The sequence below is a fragment of the Globicephala melas genome, chromosome 10 (assembly GCF_963455315.2).
Source record: "Globicephala melas chromosome 10, mGloMel1.2, whole genome shotgun sequence".
Classification (NCBI taxonomy): Eukaryota; Metazoa; Chordata; class Mammalia; order Artiodactyla; family Delphinidae; genus Globicephala; species Globicephala melas.
This window is the reverse complement of record NC_083323.1, coordinates 91,071,734-91,092,438: the sequence shown is the minus strand read 5'-3', so window position 1 is coordinate 91,092,438 and position 20,705 is coordinate 91,071,734. Positions and strand designations below refer to the sequence as shown.

At 42.8% G+C, this 20,705-nt stretch overlaps 4 protein-coding genes across 4 annotated transcripts in view; 1 reads left to right on the top strand and 3 right to left on the bottom strand.

Moving 5' to 3' along the window:
* GUCY2C (guanylate cyclase 2C) overlaps positions 1-4,524 on the bottom strand; it is a 108,799-nt gene extending 104,275 nt beyond the window's left edge. The window contains exon 1 of the mRNA XM_030841351.2: positions 4,351-4,524. The gene's annotated coding sequence lies outside the window, so the exon portion shown is untranslated. The remainder of the gene's footprint in view (positions 1-4,350) is intronic.
* On the bottom strand, positions 4,192-4,452 carry LOC138842863 (histone H2A.J-like). The gene has a single exon (XM_070046550.1). The coding sequence runs from the start codon at positions 4,450-4,452 to the stop codon at positions 4,192-4,194; it is 261 nt and encodes an 86-aa protein (XP_069902651.1).
* A 565-nt stretch (positions 4,525-5,089) lies between the features above and the next one.
* H4C16 (H4 histone 16) lies at positions 5,090-5,401 on the bottom strand. The gene has a single exon (XM_030841362.2). It carries the CDS (start codon positions 5,399-5,401, stop codon positions 5,090-5,092), a length of 312 nt encoding a protein of 103 aa, XP_030697222.1.
* A 2,364-nt stretch (positions 5,402-7,765) lies between these two features.
* Positions 7,766-8,454, top strand: H2AJ (H2A.J histone). Its single transcript, XM_030841297.3, has one exon. It carries the CDS (start codon positions 7,895-7,897, stop codon positions 8,282-8,284), a length of 390 nt encoding a protein of 129 aa, XP_030697157.1. The 5' UTR covers positions 7,766-7,894; the 3' UTR covers positions 8,285-8,454.
* The last annotated feature ends 12,251 nt before the right edge of the window (positions 8,455-20,705 follow it).

Sequence of the window (20,705 nt, the reverse complement as noted above, 5' to 3'; positions counted from 1 at the left end):
CGTGGCGTCTCCCATTGCGGAGCACAGGCTCCAGATGCGCAGGCCCAGCAGCCATGGCCCACGGGCCCCACGCGGGATCCTCCCAGACTGGGGCACGAACCCACGTCCCCTGCATCGGCAAGGTGGACCCTCAACCATTGCGCCACCAGGGAAGCCCAAAAGTATCTCTTTTTTATATATCTAGAATGCCTAATTCAAAGGTTTAGCAAATTGTAAGATTAATATAAAATTTATCTCTAAGATAGCTTGCTTTTAATCAAGTTTCATATATCCCATAAGGAAGTATTAGAAACCAAGTACTTATTGTTACACACGATTATAATCTTCAAGATAGTAAAACAGTTGTTCGGATTTTGGTACATTATTATTTGAGTGAGCTCAAGGAAAAGAGTTTTGTGAAAGATAACCTTAGAATACAAAATACGTAGGTATCTATGTATGTAAGTACAAAAATATTTAGGTAGAATTTTGGATTTGATAATAAGCAAACTTATTTCTTATTATCAGAATATAATCATTATCATAATGTTTAATGCCAGTTATTAAAGAATTACTAAGGGTAAACATCAACTACAATTTTTGTTTGTTTATTAGTTTTTAATATTCCACATATGATATTTAAGGTAGCCCTTCTCTCCACCTGTCAGGTCACTTTGCTGACCAATAAAAATGGTTAAAGAATCTGAAAAGGGGCTTCCCTGGTGGCGCAGTGGTTGAGAGTCCGCCTGCCGATGCTGGGGACGCGGGTTCGTGCCCCGGACCGGGAAGATCCCACATGCTGCGGAGCGGCTGGGCCCGTGAGCCATGGCCGCTGAGCCTGCGCATCCGGAGCCTGTGCTCCGCAACGGGAGAGGCCACAGCAGTGAGAGGCCCGCATACCGCAAAAAAAAAAAAAAAAAAGAATCTGAAAAGATAACCAAAACATAACCTCCAGGGCAGGTCAAGGCAAATGGTTTACTAATAAATTTAAGGGACAGATAATTATCATAGTATAAAATCTTTTCAGAAAATGAAAATATATGGAAAACAACTCATTTTAGGAAGATCTATTAACATATTATCAAATAGATAATTTTCTCAAAACATTAATAAGTGCCTATGAGTATTCCAAATTCTAGGTCCGAGGTTCTAGGGGTACACATATGAATCAGATTCTTGCTTTCAAGGAGTTCACAGACTAGTCGGGGAAAACACATAAATTCAAATGTTGTAGTTAGTGAAATCCACTTACAGCAGTTTGGCAATCTACACAATCTGAATGAACCTTCTAGCACAAACGCTGCATTATCATGGCCAGAAGAAAATCAGGAAAATCAAAGAACAAAAAATAAAAAATAAAAGGACAGTGAAATAACAACTGAAGGTGAGAGGTAAGCAAGCATCCACTCTAGGGTTGCAATGGAGAATAAATCTGTAAGGAGGCGAAGTAGAATATGAGCCTCTTCAACAAGCTGGGACACCCACAGGGCGCTAAAATGGTCACAGGTTGATAGCAGCATCCAGCCCAAAGGAGAAGAAAATGTGAATTTTCTGTGGAAGGCAGCAATGCTCAGTTAATTCCTCAGGACTCCCACAGGTGAGCTTCAACCATATATTAGTTTAGAATATATATTTGCCAAATAAATAAAGCCACAAGTCTTCATGTATTGTAGACCACCATGAATTGACTGTGTTTATCAGTTCATTCTGACTGCCAAATTATATCACACCGTAATTTATTCATCCAGTCTCTTGTCCATGTGCAGCTGGTTTGTTTTTGGTACTGTGAAGAGCTCTACCAAGAACTTTAGTAAACACGCACCATGTACATAAGTGCTATCATTTCCCTCAGGTAAATATCCAGGAGTGGAATTGCTGGTTCAGCATAAATGTGAATCTATTTTCAAGTTCACAAGACAATGACAAAGTTTTGTTTCAAAAATAGTTGAATCACTTTATACTCCTACTAGTGTTTTAAGAAATTCTGTGCAACACTTACTATTGTCATTTTAAAATTTTTAACCCATCTAGTGAATGAAAAATTGCATTTCACTGTGGTCTTGATTTGCAATTCCCTGATGACTCATCAAACTGAACATCTCTTTCTATGGTAATTGGCCATGTTTTTCCACTGTCTTTTGCTCATTTTTCTATTGGCTTGTTTGGACTTAGTTTCAACTTATATCCAACTGTTTACCTGGTCCATCACATTATTCTCAGGCAACAGGACAAATTAGATATCCAACATTAGAAGGGTTCCCAAATACATCATGCCTAGATATTACTCTGGCATTTGTTCACGCTGTTTGCTCCCCAAGCTTGCTGTGCTCTTCTCCTTCCCCAAAGGACCTTCAGCTCAGAACAAATGTTACCTGATCTTTGAAGACACCCCTAGGCCTGATAAAATTTGTTCTGTACACCAAGAGCATTTCATTCATGCCACTCCATTATAGCAAACCACCTGTGTACCACATAGATGTCTTCCCCTTCCCTCGCTCTTTACTTGGAAAATAGAAGCTTCTTGATGGCTTATTTATCTTTGAATCTTCAAAAGTTAACAGTTCTTGGGACAAAAGAGGCATTAAATGTTCAAATTCAGAAGAGATGACTTTGCTACAGGATCTAATTTCAACAGCATTTCATTCACATTGTAAGAAAAGCCTTATAGAACAGCTTTAAATTAAGTTCTTTAACAAACGTGTAGGAAGGCATTTTATTAGTCAACTTCAGAAAATCTCAGTCAGTTCTAATTTCAGATATCTTGCATTCTCAAATCATGTGACCCAGTTTTGGTTTGGAAAATGATTACTTCAGGACTGGACACTACCATGGGACTCATACTCACAGACAGAAACAAAAGATTTCTCATGTTCAAATAATTTGGTTATATTTTATAAAGTACATAAAACATGAACAAAAACAAAAAAGCTGTGCTACAAGGGAAAATAAAGTTCTACTAGACAGGTTCAAAAAAATTGAGGCCACCATCAAAAATATAAACAAAAAATTGATTCCAAATAACTTAAATACTTAAAGAATAAATATTTTAAATTATCATATGAATACCTATTTTCATGCTCCACTGCAGTCCCACCTTCATCCTCAATAATCTGATTCACACTAAATTGGGGATTTAATAGGTGCATCTATCTACTCAAATACACTCATTCGCTCACTCAACAAATACAATGGCACAGAAGTGTGCCAGACCCTGCTGCTTCTTTTTAAGTAACTCAGGGGTTTTTTCACTTGAATTAAAGAAAGTTGAACTTATGGGACTGTCTCACTGCCCCAGAAATTTAATTAATACCAGCACCATGGATACACTTGAGTATGGAGTAGAAGAAACCACTTAGAAGTGAAATGTCAGCAAATAGGGACGGGAGCCTCCCTGGCAGAGTCAGTAGCACGTAAAGGTTAACGTCAAAGGGTGCAGCATCCAACAGGGCTGGGTTCAAATCCTGGCTCAGTTCTGCCCCAAACCCCGTATCAGTTTCCTCATCTGTAAAATGGTAATTAATAATACATAATTCGTAAATTTGCTGGGGAATCAAATGCAATCATGGAATACAATTTGTCCCAAAGTGTCTGATATTCAATAAATGATATGATGCCAGCCTCTGCTGAGGGAATACAAGAAATGTTTCCCTGGCTAGAGTACATATGAGATATATTGATATATCGCTTAAAGTGAGATACACATACATCGCTGTCAAGGCTGGGAAATTACCCCAAAGCCAATCCAGGCAACCACCTCTAGGAAGCTAAGTGATTTCACGATGTCTAGACAAGCCGGAGCTGGGGGAGATCAGTTAAGGTGCATGGGATCACACCGCATTCGGGGGCCTTAAGCCCCTTCCCCATTTCCCTCATATAAACAGGTTAGTTAGGAGTGACAGAGCCAGGGGTCGAGCGAGGCCCTTTAATGACTTCGGTTCCCGCCTCTCCCCGCTGGCAGCCCCTGCCTGCGGCACGCAGGTGGGGCCCCGTCTCCAGCTCCGCCGGCGACCCAGGAAACCGCCCGCAAACGGACCGTTCCTTGCTCTCCCGGGAGGGATTACTGCGTAGGACTCCACGACTAAACAGCTCTCTCGCCACACCCTTTTCTCTGAACCCCTTAGAACCCAACTCGCCTCCTCTCTCCTCTCCTCAGCACCGCCCGCGATTCGGAAAACGACTTTTACTAGGAAGTGAGGGTTTATCTCCCGGCTGCTACCAGGCCACACGACCCTCTCTCCCGAGCAACAGCAGCGCATGGATGCTGGGCAGGACGCTGCCCTGCGCCCCGGCCACGCTGCCGGCTAACTCCTGGATTCCCACCGCTAGGAGTTCAAGCACCGCCGCCGGGTACTCCGGAGTCGGGACGCTCACCTGCTCGGCGCGTCTATCTTTGTGCAGCTGACCCACGGCTAGCGCAGGGGCCGAGGGCTCAGGCCCAGGCTTGGACTTCGCCCACACGCAGCCACCCTGCATTCAGCGCCTGAGCTGGGTTACCCCTTACTCACAAAGTCTGTGAAAAAACAAAATATTCACACTCGGCAGACTCCGGCGCGCCACACTACGCCTGCACCTCAAGCTTTCCTATTGGACGCCGCGACATCCGCGGTCTCAGAGACGGAGCGGGTCGACCAGCGAGAACCCGGGTAGCACCAGCGAGAACCGCCCCCTCTGACGCCTCCTATCCAATCGGAGGAGGATAGCCGGCTCACCCTATTTGCATACAAGCCATTCTACATATGCTCAGGGCTCGAAGCCTCCCCCGCTAAGAAGCGTGTACCACTTCCAAGGCGTGGGTTTGGAAAGGTAGCGATGCCTACTTTTCCCAAAAGGAATCCAAAGTCGGCAATCCGGCTCTGAAACAGAGAGCAAAATCACTACTGCCCTGCGCCGCATTTCCCAGGCTACGTTCTAAGCGCGGACGCTAGGTTCCCGGCTCGAGCTCTGCTTCTCACACCTCCCCAAGCCTCAAGCCTAACCCCAATTAACGCTTCATTTGAAGCACCTATCTGCACATTCACACGGCAGTTTAAGCACTACCAACTCTTTTCTTGACGTTTTGAGGGCCCTAAAAAGGGCCTTTTGGGATCTGAAGATAAGCCGCAGGCACACCTCAGCCGCCGAAGCCGTAAAGGGTGCGGCCCTGGCGTTTCAGCGCATACACCACATCCATGGCCGTGACCGTCTTGCGCTTGGCGTGCTCCGTGTAAGTCACCGCATCACGGATCACGTTCTCCAGGAACACTTTGAGCACTCCCCGAGTCTCCTCATAGATGAGGCCAGAGATGCGCTTCACACCACCACGGCGAGCCAGACGGCGAATGGCGGGCTTCGTAATACCCTGGATGTTGTCCCGTAAGACCTTCCGGTGGCGCTTAGCGCCTCCCTTACCTAGCCCTTTGCCACCTTTACCTCGGCCAGACATCTTTCACAACAACACGTCTATAATCAAACAGCAAGCTGCTAGTAGTTCTGTGAGCTGTGAACCTGGGCTTATAGTTCCTTCTAGCGGACCTGTTTGAAAACCTCAAGCAAGTGGGCGGAGCTATAGGCTCCAGGAGATTTCTTTCTTTTTTTTTTTTTTTTTAAAATTCCCTCCCTATAGGGCTTCCCTGGTGGCGCAGTGGTTGAGAGTCCGCCTGCCGATTCAGCGACCACCGGTTCGTGCCCTGGTCCGGGAAGATCCCACATGCCGCGGAGCGGCTGGGTCCGTGAGTCATAGGCCGCTGAGCCTGTGCGTCCGGAGCCTGTGCTACGCAACGGGAGCGGCCACAACAGTGAGAGGCCCGCGTACCGGAAAAAAAAAAAAAAAAAAAAAAAAAATTCCCTCCCTATAAAATTTCTTGTTTGCTTATTTGGGAAAGATTTTCTTATTTTTGCCATGAAATTGAGGAAAGACTCGATAAAATTTATTTTGCCTTTTCTCTCTCTCTCTCTCTGTAGGGCGCGGCAATTCTAATTTTATAGTTTTCAAACGGAATGCTTACTCTTATAATACCATTCTCAGACTAATGTGAAAATCAATAGGAACCAGGAATGCTTTACTACATGTTAAATTTAAAAGCAGTTGCTTTACACCTGTGGATCTTTTTAAGTCACTAGTTGGGGTAGAGAAAATCTTTTAATGGTTCTTTTTTCTCTTTTGGGGGCCCCGTGGAGAAAGAACTAAAATCCTTTCAAAAAGTCTAACCTTACCCATTCCCCCCAATCCCCCCAGACTTTTCCCTTGAAGATTCTTCTGCACAGTTGGCAGACTTTACTGCCTCCACCGCCTCCAGCCGAAGCGCGTTTTTTGCGTTTCAATCAAATAACTATTTCTGTGATTATTTAGTTAAAATACTGTAATCTTATTTCATTAAAACCCGAGGTTCTCACTTAAAAATTCAAAGTTCCTGTAAAATAGTGGATGCCATGATCGTGGCTTTAAATAGTGATTTATACTGCAGATCCCCAATTAGGAGGCTCTCCATTCTTTTCTTAAGAGAATCCCTGAGCAGAAACAAAACTTTTGAGTAGTGTCGCCCCTCTAGGAGATAGGACTGTCTGTCTTCCCAAAAGGGTTTACTGCGATAAAAGGCAGCAGTATTTAGAGGATGATTCATAACTCTTTCCCAGGTACTTAACACCTTGAGGAACAAATATTTTAGTAAACTGTGCTCCCTGTCCCTAGTCCTGACGAATAAGCCTTTCCAGCAGGAAAGCTTTATGGTAAATATTTATATATACCTAAATGCTTATTATTTACCTATCCTTACCCATCTCCATAGCACAAAAAAGTTACTGTTATTGTTGTTAAAGAAGAATTAAAAGAGCTCTCAGAACACTCTCTGGATGGCTAAAAAAAAAAATCCTAAATAGTCAAATTGTACCACATGATTTTAATCCTTGACTCAAAGAAGAAAAGTCTTGAAGAATCAGGATTCTTGTAATGGTAAAATAGGTTGGCTTTTAAATATTTACTAAGAAATCAAGGTTAGAACATTTTCAAGTTAGAGATCTCTCTTGTTTACAAGAATAAAAAGTGTCCATAATAATAATAATAATAAGTCAAAAATTGGGGGCATACCCTGCGACCTCAAGTGCTAGAGGGATTTCTTGCTTCAGGCCTTGTACTTTAGAGTAGCTCTCCTTCCGGATTTTTCTTTTTCTTACCATGGTTTCTTAATTTTTTTAAACTTTTTAAAAAATTAATTAATTTATTTTTGGCTGCATTGGGTCTTTGTTACTGCGTGCAGGCTTTTTTATCTAGTTGCGGTGAGCAGGAGAGCTACTCTTTGTTGCCGTGAGCGGGCTTCTCATTGCAGTGGGTTCTTTTATTGTGGAGCATGGGCTCTAAGAGCATGGGCTTCAGTAGTTGTGGCATGCGGGCTCAGTAGTTACAGCTTGTAGGCTCCGTAATTGTGGCACACGGCCTTAGTTGCTTTGTGGCATGTGGGATCTTCCCCGACCAGAGCTAGAACCTGTGTTTTCTACATTGGCAGGCGGATTCTCAACCACTACACCACTAGCGCCACTAGGGAAACCCGGTTACTTAATTCTTAAGACGTTATTTTCCTGCGAGTGAGCGAGGACGTTGAAACCTCAGGATCCTGTAAGTTCAACTGAACCCTTAAAGGCGGAGCAGTCGGGCCCAGGGTATTCATATGGAAGGTTATGTAAATGAGGGTTAGCAGTTTTTCTTTTGATTGGAGCAAGCGGGAGAAGGCGGTCCTTCTGCCAGCGCTCTAATTGGGAGAAGAGCCTGCCTGTCATTGGTCACCGGAGCCGAGGTTGTTGCCGCGCCCAATGGGAAGGCGCTGCCTAGTGTCAGCAAAGTGTTGGTGGAGGCAGTTCAGATGTGGTACGTTGCCCTTCCATTCTAGGAACTGGACCGCTGGGTTTTATTTCCCCTAGCTGGAGTTTTAGGCGAGAGACAAACATGTCTGGTCGCGGAAAGCAGGGCGGCAAAGTGCGGGCAAAGGCCAAGTCCCGGTCCTCTCGCGCAGGCCTGCAGTTCCCGGTGGGCCGAGTGCACCGACTGCTGCGCAAAGGTAACTACGCAGAGCGAGTGGGAGCCGGGGCGCCGGTGTACCTGGCGGCGGTGTTGGAGTACCTGACGGCGGAGATCCTGGAGTTGGCTGGCAACGCCGCGCGGGACAACAAGAAGACCAGGATAATCCCTCGCCACCTGCAACTCGCCATCCGCAATGACGAGGAGCTAAACAAGCTGCTGGGGAAAGTGACCATCGCCCAGGGCGGCGTCCTACCCAACATCCAGGCCGTGCTGCTGCCCAAGAAGACGGAGAGTCAGAAGGCGAAGAGCAAGTGACCCTGACGCCGCCACAGGAGAGCTGGCTTCCTCAGCAAAGGCTCTTTCCATAGCCACCCCGCAGTGTTTTTGAATACGGTTGATGTTATGGAGGGCCGGCGCGATCTAGTGGGGAGGTGGGCGGCGAGGGGCCCATTAGGGTCGGGGGCCAATAAAGTCGGTGAAAGTTGTCTGGTCGAGAGAACTGTGTAATCGCGGGGGCCTGCCGGGTGACCCAGGGGGCAACCGGGAGGCCTTTGGAGGAGGTACTGGTGGGTCGGCCTGAGCCACTTTCTGGGCTGCTTTGGTCCGCAGGTCACCCTCAAGGCGGGCAAGGGAGACCAGAAGGGACCCACTGGCCTGGAGGTGGGCAGAGTTGGGAACTCTTCCTCCTCGCCTGAAGGCGGAGGAGAGACAGAGTAGGTGCGAATGCGGCTGGGGGAGTTATTTTTACTTTCCCTTCCCAGGGCCTTTGCTCCCCTGCCCTGTTTGGGCAGTTCAGGAACCTGTTCTAGGAAGGAGACGGTGGCTTCGAGCTGGTCTTGGGCAGGAAGTTGTCTCTCCGCCCATACTTTTCAAAAGGTAAAATAACTTGCCGTCTTGGAAGTGTGGCTCTGATGACACGGTGTCAACAGATTTTTCTTGGCCTGACAGCTGTTGTGTTTTCGGTATCAGATATTTTTATGAACACGCTTATGTTCACATTTCTTTAAAATGAAGAATACGGAAGCATGAGTGTGTAATGTGTAATACGGAAGCATGAGTCACGAGGTTGGAAGTTTGTTCCCCTGACACTCATGTTGCAGAACAGTGCAGCACCTTTAGTCATGAGTTACATATGCTTATGAGCTTTAAAAATGATTTTCTCAAGTTTCTAGCTTCATAATGGTCTTATCTCCACCATATTAGATTCCTGTGGAAATGTAATTGGTTCGATTTTGCTTTATAACAACAAATCACCCTCTCTATGTCCCTTATGTTCTACCACTGGCCTGAAGTAATGACCTCATTCCAACAATGCCTATTGGGGTTGTGTTGCTTAATGGTACAGTAATGCTTTAATAAATATGTGAGATGTGAGAAAAGGCAAGGACAAATGATTTCAGATCAAGAATTTGAAAGTTACACACTAGCAATCCAATCTGTCCTTAACTGACCCTTCCATTTCACCCTTTTCTACAAGCTTTGTCCTGGCCCTCATGCTCCACAAAATAAGATCCCCGTTTAGATTTCACGTCTTTGGATTCATCTTTCCTGTGAGTCAGAGTTGAAGTCTTCTTGAAAAGAAAAAAAAAAAACAGTATGTCTTCATTCTTGGTAGTATTGTAGTTGGCCCGTTTTCTCACATGGACTGTCTTTATTTCTTCCCCAATATTTATTGAGCATGTCTATATGCCATGCACAGTACTAGGTGATGGGTGATGGGGGTATAGCTGTAGATGAGACCAACTGGATTTTGACTCTTAAAGCTCACTTATTTGTTCAGTGTCCTGAAGGTAGGACACTGAACAAATAAGTTACTATCAGAGAAAGAATTCCCCATCAGCTTCCACTAGTACTTGTGTCTCTCTGTTGCTTGTGGAATGAATGTCGGGATTACTTCTCCCATGTGATCAAGATTGAAGCATACCAAGGTCAGGCCACACATACCCCTGTTCGGAGGCCTAAAGTAATGACCTCATTCCAACAATGCCTATTGGGGTTGTGTTGATTAATGGCACAGTAATGCTTTAATAAATATGTGAAATGTGAGAAAATACCCAGGGTATGTACCCAGGGCAGTTTCCAAGGTGTCCAGCTGTTTACTCCATTACCACCTTCTACTCAGAAGGCTTCCTCATATGTAAAATAATAGTCATAATACCTATTTTGATGACTGAGATTGTTCCTTTATTGCATGCCAGATATTAGATGCTCAGTAAATTGAAAGAAGTACCATTTTCTACAGGGATATAGGCTTACCTTTATAGGTTAGGGAATAGGTAACTGTAGTTAATATGATTTTGTTGTTTTTAATGCCCAATTATTAGGAATAGTTATCATTGTTACCACTTTGTGGAGTGATGGGCAGTGGAGGGAAAAAAAGTGTATATCAGGTGCTGGTTTTGACACTTATGTCTTAATTTCCTAAAAAATTTGAGGCACGTGAAAGATTATTACCAAATGGTAAAGAAATTAGGATAGGACATTTATAAGATAAACTTTTCTTTTCCCTCTAAAGATTCACAGGAGTCTAATCCTGTTACCTGAAGATAAAAACAGGCCAGATACAAGGTACAGTGATGACCCCCATCCTCATTCTACCTCGACCACCACTGTCCCAGAGATTCTTAGGCTCCCCTTAAATACTTCCCCTGCTGCAAGCTTCAATCAGTCCCTCACCATTTCTGTTTTTGAGGGGTTTTTAAACCTGAATAGTTTATTGGCAGTTCTTGCCAATGTATGATTGTTAACTTAAAAGGCCAATATTTTTCCAAGCACGAGACCTGATGGAAGAAGATTTAGGACAAAAACTGGTGGGACCTGAATTCTTGTCCTTAGTAGATTTCTAATCCATAGTTGTGTGTGTATACACACATGCGCTTTCTCGTGGAGATAAGCCATTCAGCGTGGCAGGCTGTGACTTGGCCAGGATTTGTTCATTCTTTGTTTTTTCCTGCAGGGCCAGTCTTGCCTTTGTGTCCCTGAGAACTGGTCTGTTTAGTTTTGTCTGCCTGGAATCAAAAGGTTTAGTCTGGCCCCATAATTGGTGATAACTATATGCAAACTCTTCACAAATCTCCTTCCGATGGTTGAAAGGTCATATACTATGGTGTTTAAGAACTTTTACTCTCTGGAATGAGACCTGGGCTCAAATCCACTCACCTCCTTAGTAGGTGGGTGATTTTGGAAATGTTACTCAATCTCTTTAAATCTCAGTTTCATCTATTAATTGGGCATAATAATAGAGTTACATCAGTGGATCTGGGGGAAGAGTTAATGAGATAATGTAAATTAAGGCACTGAGCTTCCCATATAGAAATGTGCTCAATGAATAGTAACCATTAGTATGTGAAACTGGATTTAGAGCAAGTAGCAGTAGTCACGGGACCTATTGAAGTTAGTAAACATCTGGCATTCTAGCAATTCTGTGACTTCTCGTCTAACGCACCATAAAAACAAGCTTAATGGCTGTTTTACTAGCTATAAGACATCTACAATCCAGTCTGTAACAGAAAAGAGAGTCGTAAATAGCGAAATGAACCTTGTGAACCTGAATTTGTATTTTTTCCCCCTTGAAGGACAACCTAGTTTGGAATTAGTAGCTTGTTAAATGCACCCACTCAGATTAAAAATGGAACCTGTTCGTTCAACAATTTATTGAGCATATGTTACATGTTACATCTATGATTGATAACTGGCTGTCAAGAACAATGATTATCATATAATTAGAAAGATGATTATAATCTAGCAGGCTACACCTTAAGAAAGGGAGTTGCTCAGGGTATTATAGTAACAGAGAAGAGGCACCTGTGTTTCTCGGCCTGGTGGGGAGAGTGGCACCTGAGATGGGTCTAGTGCAAAAGTGAGCCTGACACGACAGAGCGTTCTAGGCAGAGGGACAGCACGTGCAAAAGCATGGGGGTCAAAAGGCAATATACCTGCGTCCGGGGAATCCAGGGGAGAAAGTCTGGCCTGGAGATACGAATCTGGGAGTCATGATTAACAATGGTCTTCATGGGTAAAATCATCCAGAGGGAATATAAATCTAGAGAATGTAGGGAAAGGTATATAAGTGAATCTCTGACAGGGCGTGTGGGATCTGTGAGGTCTAATCTCCTGTCGAGGAAGAGCAGCCTTTCAGAAGATGACGGGACACAGACTGAAGGAGAGAGCGTCAAGGGATGGAGATTTTTCACAATTTGGGTCGCTGTGCTCCCAGACACTTCCTAATTTGTCTTTATTTTGACATGTAAGTAGAATATGTTCTTTAAAAGTTATTACGTTGTCCTACCCAGGGAACGCTGGCAAGCTGGCTTACTTTACCCGTGGCACTGGAATGGAGATGCATTTTCTCCTTGGCATTTTCACATTGCATATACAGAAATTAGAGGGAGATATATCGTGACAGCAAAAACATTTTTTAAAATTTTATTTTTTTTAATTTTTAAATTGTTTTGGTTGTGCCGAGCGGCATGTGGGATCTTAGTTCTTCAACCAGGGATTGAACCTGTTGGCCCCTGCATTGGAAGTGTGGAGTCCTAACTCCTGGACTGCCAGGGGAGTCCAAAAACATTTTTTTACAAAAGCCGAGAAGAATATTGGCAAAGAACCATTTGAGAATGCATCTTTTGTTATCATCCCATACATTTGAATACAGGTTTTTACATATTTTAATTTTAATCAATGTTTTAAGTTTCAATTTTAAAGAAGTTATAGAAATGGTGGCAACTTTTTTTCTTTTTGACTTATAGTGGATTTACAGTGTTGTGTTAGAGCAACTTATTAATTCATAAAGCCAATGTAGGTATTTTAGAATGACTAAAGCAGGAGAAATTTGACCCTGACAAACTTAGTTAATGTTTAAGTGTTTAGTTTCCCAAGAGAGGGAAATGGAGAGTAAGAGGAACAAAACAAAACAAAATGAAAAAAGAAAGGAAGCTGGCTGGCTTCAGGCAGATACGAAATTATCACCGTAAAGCTTTATTTTGTTTTCTCTACAGGGAGAGGAAAGAAAGTTTAGGTGTTGAAAAACACATTTTAACATATATATATATATACACAAAAAAAGGTTAACAGTGGGTTTGGATAGTAACTGGGGTCTTTGATAATTTTATCAAGCCATGCAATTAAAAAGCCAGCACAGCCTAACTCCAAATGATGGAAACAAAGGAGGGATAAGCCCTACACTAAACAAAATTATCTTTCTTTTAGGCAAACCAGACAAGCAAAGTGCTCGTAAGGGTTTACTTGCTTTCTGTTTTAAAGTACTTGTCAAATGAACTCTCTTGTTCCTGTCAAAAGCCCAGGGGTCCCAGATGTTCACACTATTACTGAGTTGAGAGTCCTGGTCCAAGTAATGAGCACTTTAGTTGAATCCATAGTTTTGTCTTTGCCCTTCAGCCAAAGACCACCAGGAACATACCTGTAGTTTAACAAGTTGGGTTTGTTGTTCTTTGTAGCAGGGAGCACACATACTGGGGAGATGTGAGGTGTCTAATATATTAGAAAGGATTTGTTATAGGGCTTGGGTCTGTGTATAGGATGTAGGTCTGGGGCTTCGCCCAGGATTCCATACTGTGGAGGGAACAGAGGTACGTCTTTGATTTGGTAGCTTAATACAGCTAATCAGGTACAAGGAAGGAAGTGAGGCTAAAGCTGTAATAGGTGAAGATGCTAATGCATATGGGCCAACACAGGGGCTGTTTGGTCATTTTTGGGGTTTGGACAACGCTTATGTTTTTGTGTTCATATATGATACAGAGATCTCGGTTTTGTTTTGATGTTTCACAGTAGAATGGCCTTGTGTGTTGTTGGTGTCATGTGAAATGGTTTATGTTCCACGTAATACCATGGTACAGCTATGTCAGGCCAACTCCTAGTAACGCCAGGGTCTAGCCAATAGTCCAGGCCAGTTTCAAGCTGTCATGGGCTGTGTTCCCCTCTCTCAATAACTAAAGAAAAAAGCGTGACCCTGAGAAGAGGACTTGCTGAGCAGCGGAGGTAGACAGAGACATCCAAGGCGAATGTCGGCAGTGTCCAAGCACCACGCAAAAGAGGGAACCACTGTCTGTCTGTGGGTATTTCAGTCCCACATTCATGTACTTTAAACATCCAAATCCTCCGACACCATCCCCTTGCTTTCACATTCATCAAGGAACGTTCTCTCTTGAATTTATCTTTTTGCGTGTCTTCACATAGGGTAAAAATGTCCTGGTATTTTTCACATGATAGTTCATGTATCAATATTTCTAATAATGAATTGTTTTAAATTTTATTTATATATGCTTTATATATATATAATTATACATAATTTTAATACATTTAAATGTATATATTAAGTAAATACCATGACCTCACTTTTCTCCCCTCTTCCAATATCCTGCTTCCCATTGTCGGGCCCAAACAGAATCCAGTCAGTTATTCTGATTTGAACTTATGCCAGGAAGAAAAGCATTCAAACCAATAAAAATCTAGGCATTTATTTATAAGCTTGCTAAGTCTTGGTTTTCTCATGCATAAAGATGGGATAATAGTATCTTTTCCTTATCATAAAGCATTTAGTGTCTAGTGTATGGTAAGAGCTCAATAAATTACTGCTGTTGTTGTGATTATTACCTTATATTTTCTACTTCGATTTTCTCTTTCCCTTTTGTGTTCCCCTGTCTCTCAGTGTTTATGGTATATATCCCCTACCTGCCTTCTACACTTCACACTTCACCTGCCTACTTAAGATCGCCATAGGTTATCTCACTGGGGTCTCAACCTCAGCTGTTCCAAACTGGACCAATTCCCATCATTCCACACCCGCCTCTCCCAGTCCACTACCTAGGTTTGAATTTCTGCTCCCCTAGTTGTGTAACTCTGGGAAAGTTATCTAATCATTCTTCACCTCAACAGACACATCTGTAAAATGTGTACTAGCTACCCCACAGGGTTGTAGTAAGGATTAAATAAATTAATACATGTAAAGCACTTCTGAAAATGCCTGGCACACAGTAACGTTCCCTAAACGTTAGCTGCTGGAGTCATCTTCTTCCTGCTGTTCTTCATCATCACCCTCAATAAGGCAGCTTCACAGCCTTTATTCGCTGGACACTGCCAGCCAACCAAAGCCCTAAGCTGGAGACCCCACGTTCTTGTTTCTCTTTCTGCCTCATCCCCTACATCAGATTGGTTATCCAGTCTTGTGCTTTCTTCCTCTGGAACAGACCTCTCAACTCCTCCCCTCGACCCACCCGTGGTGGTCTGGCACTCTTCATCTCTCCCCTACAGTGGGGAAAGATGCATCTTCCCACCTGGGGTCTGTCACCTTGCAGCCAATCTGTCCTCTCCATCACAGCCATAGGTCTCATTCTGAAAAGCAAATGTCATTCTAACAAACATGTATGTACCATGCGCCAAACACTATTCTGGGAGTTTTATAATATTAACACATTTGTTATCTGTATTCGGTGACTTCTCTGTCTTTTATATATTATTTATTCAACACATCCTCTGTTGAATATTTATTCAGGTGCTAAGTCAGCCAGGATCCTGTCTGGAAACAGATGGCATGCCCAAATGTGATTTTAGGACAGTTTAATGAAGGGACTGCTTACAGTGATGCAGGGAAAGCACATGGAAGGGCTGGTGACCGCTGGGCTCCACCACCCTCGGCTGATGGAGTGAAGGGGTGTGGTCACCAGACCTGGTAGGAGAAGGTAGTGTGGAGGAGCCCGCATGACAGGGAGAGTCAGGAAAAGCTAACCCAAGGCAACCATGCGGGGAGGGGCCAGGGGAGTAATTACCATGACCTCACTTTCCTCCCTTCCTCCTACACAGCGCTTATTACCCAGCCTAAATGGATGCCAGAAGGTAAGAAACCCCATTAAGGCAGTTTCTACAGTTCATCCTCCTTAGGGGCATAGAAGAGGGTGGAATCATGTAAACGGGGGATCCGGACCCTTAGTTATACAAATATAACATGAGCAGGCACCCACTGCTATGGGGAGGAATGTCACCGGACCTTTGCTAGCACGACAAAGTTTATCCCCCTGACAAAAACCCTTGATACACAGTGTTCTAGCAAGAGCAAACAGGACAGATGGAATCCCTGTGTTCCTGAAGCTTCCATAAAAGTAGACCTTAAAGGAAGTCTATAAAATTCATAGATTCCAGCCTATTCTTCTGCCGTGTTTTCATATATATGCCATTTGCCAGCCATACCAAAGTACTTCCTGTCTCTTCCGGCGGCAGGGGGTTAGGAGTGCAGGGAACTCACACCCACTTTTTGCTTCGGGAAAGAACTAGTTCATGCTTAAATCTCACTGCAAAGAAGGCTGGAAAACGTAAAAGAGCACACGGAATCCTTGAGTGAGTACCACTGTCTCTGTCAGAGTTTCTGAGTATTTTTTGCTTACTTCCTAGTTCTTAGCTTTGTTCTACTTAACAAACCCCTAACACAGATGGCCAGTCAATTGCAGTCCTCTTGAGATATTTTTAAGAACAAAATGACACACAGAAATTTTATCATCAGCTAATACGCATAAGCTAATGGCCTAACCACCCGCCTGAAGGAGCTTGAGAAACATTCCATAGATTTTTGTTAAAGGAATTTGTGCCAATAATTTTACAACTAGGTTGTGAAAGTGGAAGTAAAAAGACTGAATTTTCCTTATGCTCTCGTGTGCCAGTTACAAATTTATTGCCTCAGGGCTCCAAATTCCAACTTTATACGGGCTCTGTGGTAGTGGTTGGAGTTCCTCTGGGCCTGCCTTCCTTACAGAAGCGTGATGCTAGGCTCTGTGGGGAGAGGGCACTGAGGGCCTTGGCAGGAGGGAAGTATGACTCCTGCTGGCTCAGGCTGCTGCCCGGTTGTGGTGGGTAAGCAGTGAGGGGGTGAGGATACCGGGTGGCTTCTACTCCAGCCTCGTGCCCAGAATGCACATTCCCTGCATGACCTCCAGCCCTGACTCGCCCTGGGGACCACCTTCCCATGGTCCTCCCTAGGGGGGAACCACACACGCTGGGCCTCCAGCCTTCACTGGTGCCCTGACTCCCTCACAGGCCCACCTGTCCAGAGTTTCTCTCTCCTGGGTCCCTCCCCACGTGGCTGTGGAGTGTGACCGGCCACCTGCCTGTACGGCAGGTTTCACACTTCAGAGGCAGGGTTGAGTAGTTGTGGCAGAGACTCTGTAGTTCCCAAAGCCCCAAATATTTATGGAAAGTTTGCTGATCCCTGTTCTGGTCTATCAGTGGAAACAAACACACAAAAATAAAAAGTAATAAACACAAAGCATCTTTTAAAACAACTTCTGTTGCTCTATTTGGTTTTTCTCCATAAAAGTGGTACTTTCATGTTATTCTTTACTTCTTTACGTTAACCCTCAAGTTTTTAAAATGAACATGTATTTTTATGGATAAACTCAGTACAAATATGGATTTAGAAATACCTCCTCCTGTGATTTGGGTTACTCTGTAATAAGAATCGTCTTAGGAGCAAATGTTGGATTTGTACTCTGCCTGTATTTTAGTTCCCTCCTCACACAAGAAAGCCAAGAGCCGTTATTAGAAGGTATGGGTTCGTCTTACAATAAGTCCTTAAATATGGCAACCTTTATCAACTCATTGAAGAAAGCCAGGCCTTCATGAAAATGATATGGCCTTTTCATTTGTGGGTGGTACATTTCATGAAACCAGGCAAGATTTCAGAGCTATACTAATGTTCTTTTTTCCCCTCTCCCTACCTGAACTTTGGCTGTCACCTTCCCTCGTTCTTTACCTCACTCCCCAGTTTATTGGGGTCAAGGTTGCTGGGTGCAATGATAATGAATAACGTAGTTAATTGTGTTCTTCTTTGGACTCTAATTTTTTCTTGAGAATCAATGGATATAAACATTACTGCGTTCTAATTTTCCTCACAAAATGTTGTTACAAAAAGTCCTGAAAACATTTTTTGCATTTCATAGCATTTTTAAAGTGTTAATTTTCCTACATATCGGTTATTTATCTCCTGCACGTGTGGTATAATTCTTACTAAATATGGATTCATTATGGTAAATGACAATAGAAAACATCTTATTTTTAGGCTTCAGATGGCTAAAAAGGGGAAATACTCTGAATAGGATAACAGATCAAGGAAAAACATGTATTTGGGGAGCCATGGTTTTTTCTTTGAAAACTTTTTTTCTCTAAGGAAAATGTTTTCTCTATTTGGTTGCAGCATCATTAAGGTAAGCAGTTGATACTTAGTATTTTTAAATGTTCAGAGAAAATATTTTCATTTTTTAAAAATAACTATAGAAAGGTAACATATAAATATTATAAAGGTCTGATGAGTATGTCTGCGCCAGCACGTGGCACATGCAGACCTCAGATTATTTTTTTCCAAATTGTTTATTAGTGCAGGTTAAAAAAAAGAAATTCTTTAAAAAAATTAGCATTGGTAAATACTGTATTCAAAGTATGAGACAGAAGTAACATAGACACTGATGTTTATCTCCTGGAATCTCCATTAGAGCCATGATAGTAGAGACCTCATCTGATTTTCTTACTACTGCTTTCCTAGCACCTAGCTTGCAGCAGGCGCTCAATAACAATCTGTGGATGGAATGAATAGTTTGTACTCCCTCACGCCTCCCCAAACCCTCAGGTACCTCATACCATCAATTATCCTCTCATTCTCCAACCTCTCTCTCTACTGGCTATTGACCCTCAGCAAAACGAACAGGCCGATTAAGGAAAACCCCTCTGCTCACCCAGTCCTGGCCACTTGCCCTGTCCTCCCTACTTTTCCTTCACAGCCAACTACAAGGCCTTCTTAGAGACAAAAGAACTGGAGTAGGTAGTTATTTTGGTCTCACGGAAGTCCCAGCTCCCAACTTTACCAAAAGTCCTTATTTCCAGGAATGTAAAGAAAAGCTTCCCCACAGCTCATTTATACCTTCCTGAACCCAGGACCTGGATGTGTAAATTTATCTACAGCTTTGCTCAGGAAGAGCTTTGAGCTCCAGAAGTCCTGTGATAAGGCTGTCCTCCAAACCGATTCTGGCTGAGGAACATTCCCAGGTATTAGACCTGCTCCAGTTTGCATTCAGGACAAAACAGAAACGTGCAGTTCTACATGGGGTGGTGATTGTGGCATCTTCTGTGATCTGAAGAATGACTTGAATGCAGTAAAAAGTAGTTTAATACTAAAAAATGTCTCCCAGCTAAACATAAATAGGGAGATATTTTAATAAAAAGCACAAACTAGAATATGCAAAATGAGAATTGCAACTAGACCTTAGATGTCACCTCGGGCTTTATGCTGATTCCATGCCATGTGATGATCCTTAATTCACACTTTATAGTACCTTAAAGGAATTTCACAATGATGTTAAGGAGTGATTAATGTGTAATAAAGCGATACTTGGATAAAGAAATGGTAATATTTATCCATAAACCTGACTGAAGATTTATATCAGGCTTACATTTCACAGCAGTGATCTAACCAGAACAAACATTTTTATAAAACCATGATGCAAATGACAAATGCAGAAAAACAGAAAAATAGATCAATGGAACAGGATAGAAAGCCCAGAGATAAACCCATGAACATAGGTCACCTTATCTTTGATCAAAGAGGCAAGAGTGTACAATGGAGAAAAGACAGCCTCTTCAATAAGTGGTGCTGGGAAAACCGGACAGCTACATGGAAAAGAATGAAATTAGAACACTTCCTAACACCACACACAAAAATAAACTCAAAATCGATTAAAGACCTAAATGTAAGGCCAGACACTATAAAATTCTTAGTGGAAAACATAGGCAGAACACCCTTTGACATAAATTGCAGCAAGATCTTTTTTGACCCACCTCCTAGAGCAATGGAAATAAAAACAAAAATAAGCAAATGGGACCTAAAGAAACTTAAAAGCTTTTACACAACAAAGGAAACCATAAACACAACGAAAAGACAACCCTAAGAATGGGAGAAAATATTTGCAGATGAAGCAACTGACAAAGGATTAATCTCCAAAATATACAAGCAGCTCATGCAGCTCAATATCAAGAAAACAAACAACCCCATCCAAAAATGGGTGGAAGACCTAAACAGACATTCTCCAAAGAAGATATACAGATTGCTAACAAACACATGAAAGGATGCTCAACATCACTAATCATTAGAGAAATGCAAATGAAAACCACAATGAGGTATCACCTCACACTGGTCAGAATGGCCATCACCAAAAAATCTACAATTAATGCTGGAGAGGGTGTGGAGAAAATGGAAACCTCTTGCACTGTTGACGGGAATGTAAACTGATACAGCCACTATGGAGAACATATGGAGAGTCCTTAAAAAACTAAAAATGGAACTACCATATGACCCAGCAAGCCCACTACTGAGCATATTCCATGAGAAAACCATAATTCAAAGAGTCATGTACCACAATGTTCATTGCAGCACTATTTACAATAGCCAGGACATGGAAACAACCTAAGTGTCCATCAACAGATGAACGGATAAAGATGTGGCACATATATACAGTGGAATATTATTCAGCCATAAAAAGAAACAAAATTGAGTCACTTGTAGGGAGGTGAATGGACCTAGAGTCTGTCATACAGAGTGAAGTAAGTCAGAAAGAGAAAAACAAATACTGCATGCTAACACATATATATGGAATCTAAAAAAAAAAAAAAAAAAAGGTTCTCATGAACCTAGGGGCAGAACAGGAAAAAAGATGCAGACGTAGAGAATGGAGTTGAGGACACA